This window comes from Mercenaria mercenaria, chromosome 1, assembly GCF_021730395.1.
Source record: "Mercenaria mercenaria strain notata chromosome 1, MADL_Memer_1, whole genome shotgun sequence".
NCBI classification, from domain to species: domain Eukaryota; kingdom Metazoa; phylum Mollusca; class Bivalvia; order Venerida; family Veneridae; genus Mercenaria; species Mercenaria mercenaria.
Window position 1 is genome coordinate 37,797,460 of NC_069361.1, and position 21,736 is coordinate 37,819,195.

The 21,736-nt window shown below is 37.6% G+C and overlaps 1 protein-coding gene across 4 annotated transcripts in view; it reads right to left on the reverse strand.

Moving 5' to 3' along the window:
- LOC123523369 (1-phosphatidylinositol 4,5-bisphosphate phosphodiesterase beta-4-like) overlaps nucleotides 1-21,736 on the reverse strand; it is a 227,829-nt gene that overhangs the window by 167,560 nt on the left and 38,533 nt on the right. For all 4 annotated transcript variants that reach the window (XM_053544704.1, XM_053544711.1, XM_053544720.1 and 1 more), the window contains exon 5: nucleotides 10,441-10,578. In XM_053544704.1, coding sequence (XP_053400679.1) covers nucleotides 10,441-10,578 — 138 coding nt within the window. The remainder of the gene's footprint in view (nucleotides 1-10,440; nucleotides 10,579-21,736) is intronic.

Sequence of the window (21,736 nt, forward strand, 5' to 3'; positions counted from 1 at the left end):
CAAATTTCATGAAGATCAATTGAAAAATACATCCTCTATTGCATACACAATGTTTTTCTTCGATTTGACCTAGTGACCTAGTTTTTTACCCCAGATGACCCATTTTCGAACTCGGCCTAGATTTTATCAAGGTAATCATTCTGGCTAAATTTCATGAAGATCAGTTGAAAAATACCGCCTCTATTGCATACACAAGGTTTTTTCTTTGATTTGACCTAGTGACCTAGTTTTTGACCCCAGATGACCCATTTTCGAACTTGGTCTAAATTTCATCAAGGGTACCATTCTGACCAAAATTCATGAAGTTCAATTGAAAAATACAGCCTCTATCGCATACACAAGGATTTTACGTGATATGACCTAGTGACCTAGTTTTTGAACCCAGATGACCCATTTTCGAATTCGGCCTAGATTTCATCAAGGTAATCACTCTGACCAAAATTCATGAAGATCAATTGAAAAATACCACCTCTATTGCATACACAAGGTTTTTCTTTGATTTGACCTAGTGACCTAGTTTTTGACCCGAGATGACCCATTTTCGAACTCGGCCTAGATTTCATCAAGGCAATCATTCTGACCAAAATTAATGAAGATCAATTGAAAAATACAGCCTCTATCGCATACACAAGGTTTTTCTTTGATTTGACCTAGTGACCTAGTTTTTGACCCGAGATGACCCATTTTCGAACTCGGCCTAGATTTCATCAAGGTTATCATTCTGACCAATATTCATGAAGATTAATTGAAAAATACCGCCTCTATCGCATACACAAGGTTTTTCTTTGATTTGACCTAGTGACCTAGTTTTTGACCCGAGATGACCCATTTTCGAACTCGGCCTAGATTTCACCAAAGTTATCATTCTGACCAATATTCATGAAGATTAAATGAAAAATACAGCCTCTATCGCATACACAAGGTTTTTCTTTGATTTGACCTAGTGACCTAGTTTTTGACCCGAGATGACCCATTTTCGAACTCGGCCTAGATTTCATCAAGGTTATCATTCTGACCAACATTCATGAAGATTAAATGAAAAATACAGCCTCTATCGCATACACAAGGTTTTTCTTTGATTTGACCTAGTGACCTAGTTTTTGACCCGAGATGACCCATTTTCGAACTCGGCCTAGATTTCATCAAGGTTATCATTCTGACCAATATTCATGAAGATTAATTGAAAAATATAGCCTCTATCGCATACACAAGCTAAATGTTGACAGACGACGGACGACAGACGACAGACGACAGACGACGGACGACAGACGCCGGACATCGAGCGATCAGAAAAACTCACCTGAGCATTGCTCAGGTGAGCTAAAAATGACAGGGAAACATTCTAACAGATGAAGCAACAATGACAGGGTAACATTCTAATAGATGAAGCAACAATGACAGGGTAACATTCTAACTGATGAAGCAACAATGACAGGGAAATACTGTAATAGATGAAGCAACAATGACAGGGTAACATTCTAACTGATGAAGCAACAATGACAGGGAAACATTCTAATAGATGAAGCAACAATGACAGGGAAACATTCTAAATAATGAAGCAACAATGACTGGGAAACATTCTAACTGATGAAGCAACAATGACAGGGAAACATTCTAATAGATGAAGCAACAATGACAGGGAAATATTCTAATAGATGAAGCAACAATGACAGGGTAACATTCTAACTGATGAAGCAACAATGACGGGGAAACATTCTAACTAATGATGCAACAATGACTGGGAAACATTCTAATAGATGAAGCAACAATGACAGGGAAACATTCTAACTGATGAAGCAACAATGACAGGGAAACATTCTAATAGATGAAGCAACAATGACAGGGTAACATTCTAACAGATGAAACAAAAATGACAGGGAAACATTCTAACAGATGAAGCAACAATGACAGGGTAACATTCTAATAGATGAAGCAACAATGACAGGGTAACATTCTAACTGATGAAGCAACAATGACAGGGAAATACTGTAATAGATGAAGCAACAATGACAGGGTAACATTCTAACTGATGAAGCAACAATGACAGGGAAACATTCTAATAGATGAAGCAACAATGACTGGGAAACATTCTAACTAATGAAGCAACAATGACTGGGAAACATTCTAATAGATGAAGCAATAATGACAGGGAAACATTCTAATAGATGAAGCAACAATGACAGGGAAATATTCTAAAAGAAGAGTAACAATGACAGGGAAACATTCTAATAGATGAAGCAACAATGACAGGGAAACATTCTAATTGATGAAGCAACAATGACAGGGTAACATTCTAACTGATGAAGCAACAATGACAGGGAAATACTGTAACAGATGAAGCAACAATGACAGGGTAACATTCTAACTGATGAAGCAACAATGACAGGGAAACATTCTAATAGATGAAGCAACAATGACTGGGAAACATTCTAACTAATGAAGCAACAATGACTGAGAAACATTCTAATAGATGAAGCAACAATGACAGGGAAACATTCTAATAGATGAAGCAACAATGACAGGGAAACATTCTAAAAGAAGAGTAACAATGACAGGGAAACATTCTAATAGATGAAGCAACAATGACAGGGAAACATTCTAACAGATGAAACAACAATGACAGGGTAACATTCTAACTGATGAAGCAACAATGACAGGGTAACATTCTAAAAGAAGAGTAACAATGACAGGGAAACATTCTAATAGACGAAACAACAATGACAGGGTAACATTCTAACAGATGAAACAACAATGACAGGGTAATATTCTAACTGATGAAGCAACAATGACATGGAAAAATTCTAATAGATGAAGCAACAATGGCAGAGAAATGAAGCAACAGTGGCAGGGAAACATTCTAACAAATGAAGCAACAATGACAAGGAAACATTCTAACAGATGAAGCAACAATGACAGGGAAAAATTCTAACAGATGAAAAAACAATGACAGGGAAAAATTCTAGCAGATGAAGCAACAATGACAGGGAAACAGTCTAAATGATGAAGCAACAATGACAGGGAAACATTCTAATACATGAAGCAACAATGACAGGGTAACATCCTAATAGATGAAGCAACAATGGCTTTGAAGTTTTCTAAATGATGAAGTAACAATGGCAGGGAAGATGAAGTAACTATGAAGAAGGACAGTATTATAATAGGTTCAGCAAATATGAGGGAGGAAGTAATTTAGACATAATTATGCAGCAACAAGGGAAGCAATTTTGACAAGAAAGCTGACAGATGAAGCAATATTAGCAAAAAAGAAGCAAAAATGGCAGGGAAGCATTCTGACTGATGAAGCTAAAAGTGGCAAGGAAGAAATTCTGATAGATGAAACATTAGTGGAAAGGAAGCATTCTGACTCAAGGTTCAACGATTCTGACTGAAGAAAACACTGACAGGGAAGCATTTCATACTGAAAAAAGTAACAATGATGGGAAGCATTCTGACTGATGAAACAGCAGTGGCTTGGAAGCATTCAAACTGATGAAGACACTGCAAAAAGGAAGCATTTCTGTTGAAGAAGCAACAATGGCAGGGAAGAATTCTGACTGAAGAAGCAACAATGGTGGACAAGTATTCTGGCTGAAGAAGCAACAATGGCGGGGAAGTATTCTGACTGATGAAGCAACAATGGCAGCGAAGTATTCTGACAGAAGAAGCAACAATGACAGGGAAGTATTCTGACTAATGAAGCAACAATGGCAGGGAAGTATTCTGACTGAAAAAGCAACAATGGCAGAGAAGTATTCTGACTGATGAAGCAACAATGGCAGCGAAGTATTCTGACTGATGAAGCAACAATGGCAGTGAAGTATTCTGACTGAAGAAGCAACAATGGCAGGGACGTATTCTGACTGATGAAGCAACAATGGCAGGGAAGTATTCTGACTGATGAAGCAACAATGGCAGGGAAGTATACTGACTGATGAAGCAACAATGGCAGGGACGTATTCTGACTGATGAAGCAACAATGGCAGGGAAGTATTCTGACAGAAGAAGCAACAATGACGGGGAAGTATTATGACTGATGAAGCAACAATGGTAGGGAGGTATTCTGACTGAAGAAGCAACAATGGCAGGGAGGTATTCTGACTGAAGAAGCAACAATGGCAGGGAAGTATTCTGACTGATGAAGCAACAATGGCAGGGAAGTATTCTGATAGAAAAAAGCAAACATGACAGAGGAAGCATAACTGAAATGAAACAAATATGACAAGGGAAAAATTTCTGAGATATTAAGCAATTATGATATACCGAGGAAGACATTCTAACAACAGTTTCGAGGGTATGATATATAATATTGTCGAAAAGACATTCTAACACAAATTTGCAAATATACCACCACAACAACATTAGTGTTGTAGCAAATTTATCCATTTTGTTAAGGTAATGGCAATCCATACAACTGAGTGCCCTACTTTGTATCTATGCTACTAATGATTTTCTCAGGATATCTCTAGTAGTAACAGAATATCAAAGTTTCCCGAAATTACTATGGTATTCAGGGAAATTAGGGTAAGCACAAACTAGATGAACTTAAAAAACTATTAGTCTTGCAACAAATCTTTGAGACAAGACGAGAATAAATATAACAGGACTTGGATAGAAAAATAATCATTAGTAAAATCATATTCCTACATCTCACAAAAAGTATATGAACAAGAGCTGTCTCCATAGGATGACACATGCCCCCGATGGCACTTTAAATGAATAGTTATGGCCGATGTTCGAGTTTAGGACCTTCGACCTACGGAGCTAGGTCTTGCGCGCGACACGTCGTCTTACTGTGTCACACATTTATGCGTAGTTATTATAAAATCCATGCATGAATGACAAAGATATGGACCGGACACGCCCATCAATGCACTATCATGAAAAAAGACCTTTAACATCTAAGTGTGACCTTGACCTTTGAGCTACGGACCTGGGTCTTGCGCATGACACATCGTCTTACTGTGGTACACATTCATGCCAAGTTATTTGAAAATCCATCCATCGATGACAAAGATATGGACCGGACACGCCCATCAAGCATTATCCCTTAATGTCTAAGTGTGACCTTGACCTTTGAGATACGGACCTGGGTCTTGTGCGCGACACGTCGTCTTACTGTGGTACACATTCATGCCAAGGTATTTGAAAATCCATCCATCGATGACGAAGATATGGACCGGACACGCCCATCAATGCACTATCCCTTAATGTCTAAGTGTGACCTTGACCTTTGAGGTACGGACCTGGGTCTTGCGTGCGACACGTCGTCTTACTGTGGTACACATTCATGCCAAGTTATTTGAAAATCCATCCATCGATGACAAAGATATTGACCGGACACGCCCATCAATGCAATAACCTTTAATGTCTAAGTGTGACCTTGACCTTTGAGCTACGGACCTGGGTCTTGCGCGCGACACATCGTCTTACTGTGGTACACATTCATGCCAATTTATTTGAAAATCCATCCATCGATGACAAAGATATGGACCGGACACGAAAAATGCGGACAGACCGACAGACTGACAGACCGACAGACCGACGGTTCAAAAACTATATGCCTCCCTTCGGGGGCATAAAAACAAGAGCTGTTTGTAAAACACATACAACGTCCATGATGGTCTCTCAGATAATATTATATAACTTCAACTTGAAGTTTGCTGTGACCTTGAGTTTTCATTTGTTAACAATCAAAATGGAAGTGGGTCAGCGACTGACCAGACAAAGTCAAGGTTACTAAGTTTGACGGCAAAAGACCCAAGCATTCTCAAGCGATAGATCCTATTTAATTTTTAGTCTCAAGTTCAAAACGATATTGACCTTTGACATTCAGACCTTAAAACAATAGCCATCTACTGACTAATGACAACAATGCCATGATGTTTGATGGACCAAGCATTTTCCACACACTGATGAAGAATTTTTAGCCTTACGGTCAATATTAACTTGACTTTTGTCTAAGTTAACTGACCCCAAGGACAAACGAGGTCATCTTGTGACCATAAACAATAACAAAATTGTCCTATGAAGTCTAGACATTCCTAGACAAAGTTCCAGCTATAGGAAACAGTTTGAGTTAATTCTGACCTTGACCTTTGCCCGACTGATTCCTGAAACAATGAAGGTCATCTACTGACAACAAGCATTCTCGTTATGAAGTTTAACCAATGTATCCTCAATGCTTCTCCAGTTACTGAGAAAAGTTTTCAGAGCTTTAACTTACTGACCTCTTAAACAATAGGTAGGGGTCACCTACTGCTACAAAGCACTCATTCTCTTAAGTTTAATAAATGCAATCCAAACGGAATGGAAACTAAATTGTCTACCAACTGAATGACAGACCAGCCTTCCAACAGACAAAATAAACAAACAATGTAACCATTCTTCATTGAAGAAGGGCATTTTAATGGGATATGAATAAGATAACAGTATGTACCTAATTATATAAGTGCAAATATAATAAGTAATTTTCTTATTTCTGCTAATCACATCAAATATCTACCCGATTACTAACTTTTTATTTCCTGATAACTGGCTTCAATCCAACAGAGTAATAACACAATTGGAATTTTCAGGAGTTAAACCCAGATTTTGCAGTGATATCTGAATTACAGGTGGCTTTAACAACTAAACTGGTGAAATTACGAAACTTCTTTGAGTATCTGAAAACATTAGAACAAAAATACTTCATTCCAAAAGTCAGACCAAAACTTGTTACAATTCCACAAGCAGCACTAAAGAAGTCTTTTCACAGTCTTATGTTTAGCTTGTTCTGATGAGTTTTAAAAATACCAACACAATTTAGGCCATTATGATAAAAAAAGGAAGATTTAAGGGTACTCAGCCAGATACTCTTTCTGGCACCAGCAGTCACCTTGTGTGTGTGTTGTGGGTGTGGAGATGGGTGTGTGTGTGGGGGTATGGGGGGTGGGTATGGCAAACCCACTGATCTGCCTCAAACCTTGGCATCATTCCAAATGGTGTTTCAAACCTATACAGCTTTGAAGTTAGCATCTTTAACAGTAATTTGACTTTTTTACTTTTCACTGTGTGGAACTGATACTTGCTACAAATCTATAGTGTGTTAATGTAGGGATAACGCATGTTTTTTCGTGTTATAACATCTGCAGAATCCCAAGGGATTGGTTGGTGCCCGAGCCCGTTAGGGCGAGGGTACCAACGTATCCCGAGGGATTCTGCAAATGTTATAACACGAAATGAACATGCGCTAACGCTATTCTAGCATATAACTCGTAAAAACTGATTAAAGTATACCATGTCACTCAAGGTCATTAAATTTCTATGAAATGCGCGGGAATGTTTGAGTTATTTTCTACGTTGATGTCATTTCGTTTAGAATTATCCGTTTTGGGGCCGAATGACGTTTACGCTTTGCCATGGAACAAGCATACGGTATATAAAAACGTGTTATAACAGCACACGAGCGCGAGAATCTCTCCGTTAACACAAGTTTTCTCTCCTGTTAAAACACCCCCGAAAAGTGACAAGAACAGCAGTTTTTTAATGCTAGAATGAATAAAACTGTTAATGAATGTAGGTTAGTGGACACCAATTCCTAATTCTCCTAAAGGCCTTGTAACTGAAAACTGATTATATTTTCTATTTACAAGTATACTGATAATCATATAAATGCGTTTAACATTACCTAATTATTAACATGGTAGAATAATTCTTGTAATAATTAACAATTATATATGTTACTTTCTTCTTATCAAATCAATCATTTTGCCTGCAGGGAGATAGAGGTCAAAGGATGTCATCAATATCTATCACTGGTTTATTCTGGCATATGAATGGAGATTAAATATTTCCACAAGTCAATTCCAAAGACTTATTACACTCAGACTGTTAGGGGGAATTTTCTACACTGATTTATTCCTGCCAGTTTGGTTATGGTGTCTGCAAGAAAATGAAAGCACAGCACACCACACTAAAACTGCCATAAAACCACATTCTAACAGCCACTGATTATCACCCTGCTTTCTGTTCAAGCATGGTTTCTTTTAGAAAATCTTTAGTATACAAGAGCTGTTAGAACACGAAATGTCCATCTTGATGCATTCAGTAACTGCACAAGGAACAGAAATTATTTGGTCACTGTGCACTGGACATTTGAAATACTGACCTAAAATCAACAATTATTGGTCATTTACCAGTCATAAGTGACCTCCGTATCAAATGTGAACTTAGACTAGTTATTTGGCAAAAAAAGTTCTACTCTTCTGGGTCAATGTGACCTTGACCTTTGACCTACTGACCTCAAAATCAATAGGGGTCATCTGCTGGTCAAAATCAACCTCCCTATTAAGTTTTGTGATCCCAGGCCCAAGCGTTCTCAAATTATTATCTGGAAATGGTTTACATGTTCTGGGTCAAAATGACCTTGTCCTTTAAGAACTGACCTCAAAATCAATAATTGGAGTCTTCTGCTGGTCATGATCAACCTCCCTATAAAGTTTCGTGATCCTAGGCACATGCGTTCTCAAGTTATCATCAATAAACGGTTTTACTGTTCCGGGTCACTGTGACCCTGACTTTTGACCTATTGATCTCAAGATCAATCATCTGCTGGTCATGACCAAGTTCACTATCAACTTTCATGATCCTAGGCCAAAGCATTCTCGACTTATCATCTGGAAACCATTTAACTGTTTCGGGTCACTGTGACCTTGACCTTTGACCTACTGACCACAAATTTTTTAGGGGTCATCTGCTGGTCATAACCAACCTCCCTATTAACTTTCATGATCCTAGGCCCAAGCATTCTTGAATTATCATCTGGAAACTGTTTAACAGTTCCAGGTCACTGTGACCTTGACATCTGACCTTCTCACCTAAAAATCAACAGGGATTATCTGTTTGTCATGACTAACTTCCCTATCAACTTTCACGATCCTAGGCCCAAGCGTTCTTGAGTTATCATCTGGAAACAGATTGGTCTATGGACCAACTGACTGACATTTGCAAAACAATATACCCCTCCTTCTTCAAAGGGGGGCATAATTTAACAAGAGTTCTCTTGATGCTTGATCAACAAGGCTAACAATGTCCCATTTAAGCATTGTGGCACCAGCACCAGAATGTTTGTTTTGTTAGGCTTAAAACTGACATAATATTTCCAACAATCTCAAACTCTAAGCCTTGAACTTGCCTGGAATTTGCCAGGTATGACTATCTATAATAGAATTTAGAGTTTACCACCATTAACACCTGTCAGAACATTGTATTCATACAATCTTGCTTTTTATTGTAAATCAGAGAACAAAAAACATCACAACCTATAAATTGTAAAAAAAATGTACACAGCCAACTAATAAACTTCTTGAGAAGTTGCAACAAGAGCATTTCATACATAAAATCAGAGGAATGCATTAATTGTTCAAGGCATTAATTAACAAAAAAAAAATTATCACCAACATCATATTTATTTTTTTTATCCCATTTACCTTTTGATCAATATTATCAACCTAGATCTAATGCTATGCACTACAAAGAATATAGCAGATAGCCTGGAATAACAGTTTGATCTTGTTTCTCAATACATTCCTCCATTTCACTTGTGGGCTGGTTCGAACTTTCACTGACTGAACACTCATTATGAATGCACAGAAAGCACGTCCACATGACACATTTCTAGTTCTTTTACCTTTTTTTTTGGTCTGCCGCTTTAAGCACTTATAATCTTCTTTGCTCATATTCAGACATTTTTTTTTTCAATTTCTACCCAAGCACAATATATGTATAACCCTTTTAAAAACAAGAATAAAATTGGAGCCAGATGTGTTAAGCAGGCCAACACTTTTTTTACAATATGGTATCAATGATTCAGCATGTTCTTCCCTCCTGCACAAATTAAAGCTGATAAGGTCAGCATTCCAAGATTCTCAGAAAATATGGAAAGCAAATTATGTGTAATACCATAATGCATATCTGATGTGAAGAGAGAGCTTTCATGCTTATTTTCTTGTTATTCATGCAAAATTCAACTTCCTACATATTTTTAGATTTAGCCATGAACATTTTCAATAAACAAGAGTAAATCATGAAATTATTGTCAGTTTTCCTGACCCCCTTAGCATACCGCGTCTCCCTTCCCTGCCCCCCACCCCCATCCCTCGACTCATAAGTCTTAGACCTTGATCTTTAAAATAGTGACCTGGCCTGTCAAATTATGCTCAAAACATTTAACCATTTTTGCCAAATACTTCCAAGACTGCTCAATACGCCTGAGGACAATACTGAATGGATAAAAGCATACTGTGATACACTTACTTTCACGAACTATATAAGCCACTTCAAAGCCACTTCAAAAAAAAGCAGCCCTAATTGTACCAAGTTACAGACTAATTTATTTTTTAAGTTATGGTAATTTCCGGGCAAAAGTGCCCATCTAATTGCTGTAGTACTCTGGTACATTACCTTGGCTGTCTCTGGATCTCTTGCTATCATTGGGGTATAATTGATATTGACAAAGTCCAAACCACTGCAGATTGTGACAGTTCGAGCCTCAAGCCCACCTGTACCTTTCTGTTCCAAGTCAATGATCACTTTAGGGTCCTGAAAAAATAATCATGCTGTAATGGAGTTTCTATTAAACTTACATAAGAACTAATATTCATTACAAAAACAAGAGCCGTCTGTTGACAGCGCGCTCAACTATTCGAAGAACTGATGGAAGTATGGGGTCAAAATTTTACCAGAGAATTTCAGACAAAGGAAGAAAAATAGATAAGACAAATAATGTACCTGTATTTGTGGATTTGGATAAATCTTGCACTATATGGCAATGTGTGACCATGATGGAAAGCAAGTGTTTCAAGTTTCAAAGCCATATATCAAATAGTTTAGACAAAATATGGAATGGCATGCAAAACTTAACTAATTTCTATGTCTAAAAAGGGCCATAACTGAGCTTAAGTCCTTGTCCTATTTATGTAGTCTTGTCTGCATATGCAGACTATGATGGTAAACTATGGTCAAAGTTTCAAAGCCATATGACTAACAGGTTAGGCAAAATATAGACCAGCATGAAATATTTAACTGATTTCCAAGTCCAAATAGGGCCATAATTCAGTCAAAATAGTTGACAGAGTTATGTACTCTTGCCAAGAGATGGAAATCATGAGGATAAACAAGTGTTCAAAGTTTCAAAGCCATAACTGTCAAACAGATTTGACAAAACATAGACTTGAACGAAAACTGATCCAATTTCCAAGTCCAAAAAGGGTCATTTAGAGTTATGCATTCTTGCCTACAGATGAAAATCATAATGATAAGCAAGTGTTCAAAGTTTAAAAGCCACATGTCAAATTGTTTTGACAAAACGTGGACTTGTACGAAAACTGAACCAATTTCCAAGTCCAAAAAGGGCCACAATTCAGCCAAAACAGATGACAGGGTTACGTACTTTTACCTACAGAGACTGTTATAATAAAAAATTGATGAAAGTTTCAAAGCCATAATGTCAAACAGTTTACACAAAATATGAACTAGTATGAATAACTTAACCAGATTTTTAAGTTAAAAGGGGACAGAATTCAGCCAAAATCCTTTATGGAGTTATGTACTCTTGCCTGGACATGGTGATTGTTCAGAAGTGTTGAAAGTTTCAAAGCTTTATCTCAAAAGGTTTTGTCAAAATGTGGACTGGTACGAAAAACTTAACCAAGGTGTGACGCGATGCCATCACAGGGAGGTGACCGCTGAATAAAGTGATAAAATAGAGGAAAATTCGTCGGGGGCGTCACGAAATGACCGCTGACCGGAGGTGACCGCTGATCGGAGGTGACCGTTAGGGCAGGTTGGACTGTATTCCATAAGCCATAGAAAAGCACTGATCTACAACTTCAACAGAAAATACAGTAACTCTTTTTAGCAATTTTATTCTCCAGACTGTAATTGAATAAAGTACAGATCCTATTCCTCACACTGTCATTCTTGTCTTGCCTTTAGCATTAGCAGAAATATTTCGCTCTCAAAGAGCAGAGTTCAGAGTTGCCCTCAGCACATTTCTGGGAATAATAGCAATTAAAGTTGCTCTGGTCAATTAGATTATAATGGGAATAAAACGACTGTCATGTTGTTCTCGCCAATTAGTGTATGCTGGGAATAAAAGATGAGCACATGACAAAAGTCTGTCATGTTGCTCTGGTCAATTAGTGTATGCTGGGAATTAAAGATGAGCAGAGGACAAAGGTCTGTCATGTTGCTCTGGTCAATTAGATTATAAATAGGAATAAAAGGCGAGAATTGGACAAAGGTGTGCTGTGTTGTTCTGGCATATTATTGTATGCTGGGAACTTGACAAAGGTCTGTGGTATTGTTCTGGCATATTATTGTATGCTGGGAATTTGACAAAGGTCTGTGGTGTTGTTCTGGCCAAACTGATTAAATAGAATTAAGCATTAGTCTTGCTTGCACTGTACAATGGCTTGTCATGCTGGGAATAATATAAGCATTGGTCAAAAGTCTGATGTATTGTTCTGGCACATTAAGGTATGCTGGGAATAAAAGATGAGCTTAAGACGAAGTGCCTGTGGGGTTGTTCTGGCCAGACAGATTATAATGGCAATGAACAATAAGCACTGGACGAAGGTCTGTCCTGTTGTTCTGGCCAGACAGATTACAATGGGAATGAACGATAAGCATTGGACGAAGGTCTGTCCTGTTGTTCTGGCCAGACAGATTATAATGGCAATGAACAATAAGCACTGGACGAAGGTCTGTCCTGTTGTTCTGGCCAGACAGATTATAATGGGAATGAAAGATAAGCACTGGACGAAGGTCTGTCCTGTTGTTCTGGCCAGACAGATTATAATGGCAATGAAGGATAAGCACTGGACGAAGGTCTGTCCTGTTGTTCTGGCCAATCAGACTAAAATGTGCCATGTTGTTTTGACTTGTCAGCCACCAATAGAAATAATGGCTATGCACTGAACAAAGGCTGCCCAAGTTGTTTTAATTCATCAGCCATGATTGGAAATAAAGGCTAAACACTGAACAAAGACTGGCCATGTTGTTTTGACTCATCTGGCTAGACAGATTATAATGGGAAAAAGAATAAGCACTGGACGAAGGTCTGTCCTGTTGTTCTGGCCAATCAGACTAAAATGTGCCATGTTGTTTTGACTTGTCAGCCATGAATAGAAATAATGGCTAAGCACTGAACAAAGGCTGGCCGAGTTGTTTTAATTCATCAGCCATGATTGGAAATAATGGCTAAGCAATGAACAAAGACTGGCCATGTTGCTTTGACTCATCAGCCATGATTGGATGATTGGAAATAATGGCTAAGCACTGAACATAGACTGACCATGTTGCTTTGACTCATCAGCCATGACTGGAAATAATGGCTATGCACTGAACAAAGACTGACCATGTTGCTTTGGCTTAACAGACATGGCTGAGCACTTAAAAAGATGGCATACCATGTTGTGTTTGGCCCATCAACAATGGCTAGAAATAAAAGAAGAACACTGACCAAAGACTGGTCATGTTCTCCTGATATATCAGTCTTTGCTAGATATACATTAATAAAACTGAACAAAAAATGTCATGACAATGGTTTGGACAATTATCATCATTCTGTAAGAAAGGAAATGAAAGAAGTCTGCAATGCTTATCTGATGTTTTATGGTATACTGGCAGGGAAATCTATTCACACTGACCGAAGACTAGTCATGCAAATCCTTGTAACTACTGAGCCCATAAGAAACAACATGCCATGAAGAATTTGCTAATATTAATGATCTGAACTGCTGATTTTATTATTGTGGTCTAACTATCTTTATTGATGAAAAATCCATAAAATTCATAAACCCATCAATAAGATAACTTCTTAAGACTGACAGGCAAGACCAAAACATCAGAAACAGTCGTTCTAAATGGGAAAGCAGCTCTCTCAGGGGAACTGTTGTATGCCAATACCTCATGTGAGTAACAGAAGTTGACCAAACTCAATGTTACAGCTCTAAGAATCATACAGTACTATCATGACATTTGCAAAATATTTTCAAAACTCAAGTGACCATACCTCAGAATAATAGCCAAATTAGATTAATCTTTATTATCAATTTAATGGTACTAAACTGATTAACTGGCCATCCTAGTTTGTTTGTTTGCCTTAGCCAAACTGTATTTAAGAAATAATAAATCTGTTCCTATATTTTATCAGTTAATAAAATATGGGCAGGAGTTTGGATGTGTAATAATTAAATCACGAGTGCGCAGCACGAGTGATTTAATTATTCGCATCCAAACGACTGCCCATGTTTTATTAATTGATAAAATTATTGGAACATATTTATTATTTCGATTCTAACAACGCAAATAATTCGCATTTTACATTACTACATTTTCAGCGTAATACGTCATTCGGGTCATATGCTGTTAACAATTTACCCCCTATGGGTAGAAAGTGTTGCATAGCCAATGGAACGTATATATATTTGTTTATTTTTTATCAGAATTTTGAGAAGTATTTATAATTTAGTAATCTAACAGCTCGCAAACTAATTATGAACAGAATCATCAAAATAAGCGAGTTGACCCTGTATTACGAGTGACGAGATTAACTTTTATATGACGTCACATCATGATGACGTCATACTTTATGTCATACATTTATGACGTCACCGCTGAATCATAATTAAGCTAATTGAATTCGCTCGTTAAGATCAGAGTGTGTTTTACGGACCTACACATAGGTCAGTATGACTTTTTATTATATTTATGTTTTTGAAATGCTGTTTTCAACCGTTTGGCCCTGAAATAATTCGTATGTAATGGAACTGAAGTAGAATCTCTTATGTTACAATCATAAGGGGGTGAAATGTAACAGCCAACCATATTTTATCGTAGATTCATGTATAGACGATTTCACTATATGTTTATATAGCAATTGCTGCAGATCGTGTTAGAATCTCTTACAATGTTTTGCCTTCCTGAGGTGCCTCAATAATCTACCATGCTGATGTTAGTGAAATTCCATCTAAATTCAGCTTTTAATTCCTTTATCAATTAATCAATCTCGCTGAATCAAATATGCAATGCACTTTTATGAATTAATCAATGATGGTTAATCAAATACACACTGCATTATTATTAATTTATCAATCTTACTAAATAAACAAGACTTTGTAACAGAGTAATATGGCAGAGTTATGGACCGGACACGAAACAGACCCTGTTAACTTTTGACCTCTAAGTAAGACCTTGACCTTGCAGCTAGGGGTCTTGGTCTTGCGCATAACACATTGTCTCATTATGGGGAAAATTTACTCTAAGTTATTTCAAAATCAATCCATGGATGGCAAAGTTACGGACTGGAAACAAAGTGTAACAGACAGATGGACCGAAGGACGCAGCCTATTTCTATGTCCCCATTGCACTTTTATCGATTAATCAGTCTTGCCAAATCAAATACACAGTGCACTTATCAATTAATCGATTATGCTGAATCAAATACACAGTGTATCAATCATACAAAACGCTGATTCAAATTCATTCTAGAGAAATCAATTGACTGAGGAAAATATTAATTTTATTACAGTAGGAAAAGGTTAGCAATACATCAAAATGATACATTCCTATGCATTAAATTACAAATGCACAAGCATCTACAGAATAAAGAAGACAAAGAGACACATGAAAACTGTTATGTTGTTTTTTTTTGCAAAACTGATGTGGAGATATGAGCATTCATATTGACAAACTGAGAAAATATTAGAAGCCGTTTGCAAGGATTTATTGAAAAAGTGTCTCAGAAAATGACATGACAATTTGTCTCTTTACTGATTTGAATAGAAAAGCTCTGATCTTTTGCTTTTACTTGAAGTGATTTTAACAGCATTTTTCAGTATTTCAGTGACATGACTGTATGAATCAACAATCAGTAAACCTTCCAAATATTCCAAGACTCAAAACTAGTTCCTAGCAGGACCTAAAATCTCCACCCCCCCCCACATAAATCTCAGGTTGAACTTGTTTACATGCCTTACATCAAGTCATCATTGACAACATTACATATTTGCCCAGGAAACAAACTTGTGACCTCATACATTAGTAGTATTGTGTTTTCCTTTCCTGTAATTTTTGTTGGTGTTTTCCTGTAAGAATTAGCGTTGTGCGACATAATAAAGCACTTCGATGATACTAATGTATCAAGGGAAGTTACTCGTAATACCGGTGTCGATGTAAACAAAATGAAAGATCTAGGTATCATGGTGGACTGTTTTCTATATAAAAACTAGAAAATGCTTTTGTAAAAAAGTGCATGTCTCCCCCAATGCAAAGTCCTATAGGCAAGAAGTCAATAGGGGTCAGGAGTGAAAGTCAAAGAGACACTGATGGTTGGCTGCAATAGGGATCATCTACTTGGCATGTCCAGTCATCCCGCTAAATTTCAACACTCTTGGCCTAGTGGTTCTCAAGTCACTGTTCAGGCTCCTGTGACCTTGACCTTTGATGAAGTGACCTCAAAATATATAGGGGTCATCTACTCTGCATGTCCAATCATCCTATTAAGTTTCAACATTTTAGGTCAAATGGTTCTCAAAGTTATTTCCAAAAAATGATTTTACATGAACAGGCCACTGTGACCTTGACCTTTAACAGACTGACCCCAAAATCAATAGGGGTCATCTACTCTGCATGTTCAATCATCCTATGAAGTTTCAACATTCTGGGTCAAGTGGTTCTCAAGTTATTGATCGGAACTGGTTATCAATGTTCAGGCCCCTGTGACCTTGACCTTAACGGAGTGACCCCAAAAACAATAGGGGTCATTTACTCTGCATGAACAATCATCCTATGAAGTTTCAACATTCTGGGTCGAGAGGTTCTCAAGTTATTGATTGGAAATGGTTTTCCATGTTCAGGCCCCTGTGGCCTTGACCTTTAACAGAGTGACCCTAAAATAGTTAGGGGTCATCTACTCTGCATGACCAATCATCCTATGAAGTTTCATCATTCTGGGTCAAGTGGTTCTCAAGTTACTGACCGGAAATGGTTTTCAATGTTCAGGCCCCTGTGACCTTGACCTTTCACAGAGTGACCCCAAAATCAATAGGGGTCATCTACTCTGCATGACCAATCATCCTATTAAGTTTCAACATTCTGGGTCAAGTGGTTCTCAAGTTACTGACCGGAAATGGTTTTCAATGTTCAGGCTCCTGTGACCTTGACCTTAAATGGACTGACCCCAAAATCGATAGGGGTCGTCTACTCCAGCAGCCCTACAACCGTATGAAGTTTGAAGGTTCTAGGTCAAATGGTTCTCCAGTTATTGCTCGGAAATGAAGTGTGGCGTACGGACGGACGGACAGGGCAAAAACAATATGTCTCCTGGGGGAGACATAATTAACAAGTTATAGTAAATTATGATTCAATTGATTGGTGATTTTTTTTTTTTCGGAGGAGCATTTTACACATCAAGAAGGGGAAAAACATACTACCCTGTGTGGGAAATGGGGCCTAATTTCACTGAGTATTTTGGTAAAAAAATGCTGTTGTTCGTTCTTTTGAGAAGAAAAACGAGAGATCTGAGCTTGTCAAACTCGTACTTGATGAAGATGTGGCCACGGCTCTTTCATAGATGATATCCAGGATCATCTATATAGACAGGAAGGATTGACACACTTCCATTCTTGTGCCGGCTCGACATGTGGTACAAGTAGTTCAGGAACATGGGTTAGTAGAACTTATCCGTCACATACAGTTTGTTTTAAAGTGTGACAGGTCAAACTGTAAGGGGCTGCAAATGTCAGCAATTAAAAAGCAGCCACTCAGCAAGAGTAAGCTTGTCTAGAACTTAGGTTTGTTAGTTTTTGTTTATTTTAGCGATTTGAACTTCCTGAGGTGTCTCTTGAATGCAAGCGGAGGTCGTAAAATATAGTATGCTGCCTCGGACAGTTTTCTCCCGTCTACTTGTAAAGACTTGTGATTTCTTTCTACCCTAGTTGTTTTGTCCACAATTGAGCAACATAATATTACTCATTTAAGATTCTTGTTTTAAGTCTTGTGAAGAGGCCCCCAAAATGAATTTTGCCCCTCATTTTTGACCTTTATGAACAAGCTAGACACATATGACAAGCCCAAAACTGTTTGCAAGAAGTATTATATATATACAAGCTTTCTACAATGAATATTTTGTTCTGGGATGTACTGTTTCTTTTCTAAACAATTTTTTTTGAATACTTATGGTCAAATTCTTCTTTACTCAAAACATCTTTTCTCAAAAACAGGTCATTTTCATGTGTGCAATATGCTTATCTAGGTAGTCTTGTGTGTTGAAAATGAAAATTTCATCGGATATTTGAAAATTTGGCAAAAAAATCCAAAATGAAAGTGAAAAACAAAAGAGACTACTGGCATTTTGCATTAGACTATTATCTTATCTGTCTATCTTCCAATTAAGTCAAACCCCTCGCGGGGACATAGACATTTCACACGTCAAAAACTGCTAATTACTGTAGTGGGAGTTCACCAAGTTTATATCTTATATCCTTTCCGCAGCCTTAACGTACTAAAACGTATTAGCGTCTGATGGCCCTTTCACGCTTCCGTAGAAAGAACATTTATTACACGAAACTTATTTTGAAAATATTTCTGAAATGTCTAGGTTTGCAGCTCTCAAATACAGTTATATCTTACATCTGAGGCATATACTGACACTCTCAGACAACATCAAAAATGACAATTTGAGCCATTTGATGAAGTTCTGAAATTATCAATGTACCCTTGGTCCATTATGGACCCCTGTGGGGTTTGTGTTTATCCAGAGCTCAAATACTTTTAACAGATTAAAAGCTGACATGCTGTACTGAAGCCCAGGTAATTTCAATTCGTGATAAAGTGCTGAAAATTGGCTCCCCAATAGCAAAAAAAAAAAAAAAAAAAAAAAAAAAAAAAGAAGAAGTCCACGCGCATACATTTAGACGGGGTGACCCCTGCGCGTGACCCCTGACTATCTACAAATCAAAATGCGGCTTTCGTTTTCAAGTTTAGCATTTCTACTTTCATTTTATTTACTTCCGGAAATAGCTGAAGGTCAAGTGACGTCATTTTCTGTGTTGTCAAAAAACATACATATACCTGGCGAGGTTGCATAAATATGTGCAGGCCGTCCTAAGGTTATTAGAGAAATCATTTTTTATCCAAAAATCAGTGCTTTTTCGACATTTTTTTACACGTCTAAACGAAAACTAACGTTTGAGACAAAAATGGCTAAATTAAAATGCATTTTAGGAAATCTGTATATCCTTTCTGCAGCCTTAACGTACTAAAACGTATTAGCGTCTGATGGCCCTTTCACGCTTCCGTAGAAAGAACATTTATTACACGAAACTTATTTTGAAAATATTTCTGAAATGTCTAGGTTTGCAGCTCTCAAATACGGTTATATCTTACATCTGAGGCATATACTGACACTCTCAGACAACATCAAAAATGACAATTTGAGCGATTTGATGAAGTTCCGAAATTATCAATGTACCCTTGGTCCGTTAAGGACTCCTGTGGGGTTTGTGTTTATCCAGAGCTCAAATACTTTTTAACAGATTAAAAGCTGACATGCTGTACTAAAGCCCAGGTAATTTCAATTCGTGATAAAGTGCTGAAAATTGGCTCCCCAATAGCAAAAGCTGAATAGCAATAGCTGAAGGTCAAGTGACGTCATTTTCTGTGTTGTCAAAAACATACATATACAAAAACATACATATACCTGGAGAGGTTGCATAAATATGTGCTGGCCGTCCTAAGGTTATATCCTTTCCGCAGCCATAACGTAATAAAACGTATTAGATTAGATTTCGGTGTTCCGTAGAATCAACATTTATTAAAGGAAATTCATTTTGAAAATATTTCTGAAATGTGTATGTCTGCAGCTCTCAAATATGGAAATATCTGACATCCGAGGCATATACTGACACTTTTAGACAACATCAAAAAGGACCTTTTGAACGATTTGATGACGTTCCAAAAATCTCCATATACCCTTGCTCCATTACGGACCCCTGTCGGATTTGTGTTTATTCTGAGTGCAAATATCTTTTCATAGATAAAAAGCTGACATGTCGTGCTAAAGCCCAGGTATTTTCAATTTGTTCTAAAGTGCTGAAAAGTGACTCCTCATTAGCAAAAAAAACAACCTGACTATCAACCAATGGAAATGCGACTTTCGTTTTCAAGTTTAGCCTGTGTACTTTCATTTTCTTTACTTCCGGGAAAGCTGAAGGTCAACTGACTTCATTTTCTGTATTGTAAAAAACATACATATGCCTGGCGAGATTGTATAATCAAAGCCTTGAGATGTCTGGTGGTTGCGGGTTTTGCTATGTTTATTTTCATTTTAAATGCCGATCTATAAATATACATGTATAAGAAACAAATACTAATATGCCTTAATCTAAGATAAACTCTGTCTGACCTTACATGAACAGCTGGAAGTCAGTGATGTAACCATGGGCCGGAATACCTAATCATTGACAAATCTTATATAATCTAAATGGCCAGTGTGAATGGATAGAGGATGAATAAGAAATGCTTGATCATTGATAATTCATCCCCATTGTTCATGAATGGGACTACTTTGTGTAGCACATGAACAAATTCCTTTAATTGTGATTTGGAATCAAATAAAGATGCTACATGATTGTCAGAAATACACTTAACTTTGTTTGCGGGATAAACCCGCAACCAAAAATGTGCTGGCCGTCAAAAGGATATACAACTACTCCTTATAATTAAAAGCCAACAACTATGTTGTTCATACTATCATCATCAAGAAAATTGAGAGGTTTTACTTTCAAAAGAAAACTTTGGTTGTGAGCTGTGTTTAAATACTTGAATAAAATGATAGTTGAAATGATGGGCATTTTTGTTTTGATTTGGTAAGAGATTGTTAGCATTTTTGGCAATGCCTTACTGGCACTCTCAACCTTGTAAAATGCTTAATTTTTCGCCGCCACGAGTGGTGGGGGGTTATAGGAATGGTCTCCATTCATCCATCCTTCCGTCTGTCCGTAACATTTTGTGTCTGCTCTGCATCTCCTAAACCCCTTGAAGGATTTTCATGAAACTTGGGTCAAATGATCACCTCATCAAGACAGTCTGCAGAACCCATAAGTCAGCCATGTTAGCTCAAGGTCACGGTCACAACTCAAGGTCAAAGGTATGAGCCTTCCATATTGTGTCTGCTCTGTATCTCCTAAACCCCTTGAAGGATTTTCATGAAACTTGGGTCAAATGATCACCTCATCATGACGATGTGAAGAACTCGTGAGTCAGCCACGACGGCTCAAAGTCAAAGGTTTGAGCTCTGTATCTCCTAAACCCCTGGAAGGATTTTCATGAAACTTGGGTCAAATGACCACCTCATCAAGACGATGTGTAGAACTCTTGAGTCAGCCATGTTGGCTCAAGGTCAAGGGCACAACTCAAGGTCAAAGGTTTGAGCCTTACATTTTGTGTCCACTCTGTATCTCCTAAACCCCCTGAAGTATTTTCAAATTCATTGATGCCGTCATACATGGACTATAAAATATACTTAACAATGTCAATGCTTCCACCCAATACCATCAATCCTTTCACTATCCATAACAGCGGCAGGGGTTATAGCTGTCTTTCAGACTGGCTTGTTTAGCATAGTAAAAATGCTGACAGTGTATTTTATGCAAGCATTTGCAATAATTTAGTGCCTACTTTATCCAGTGCAAAT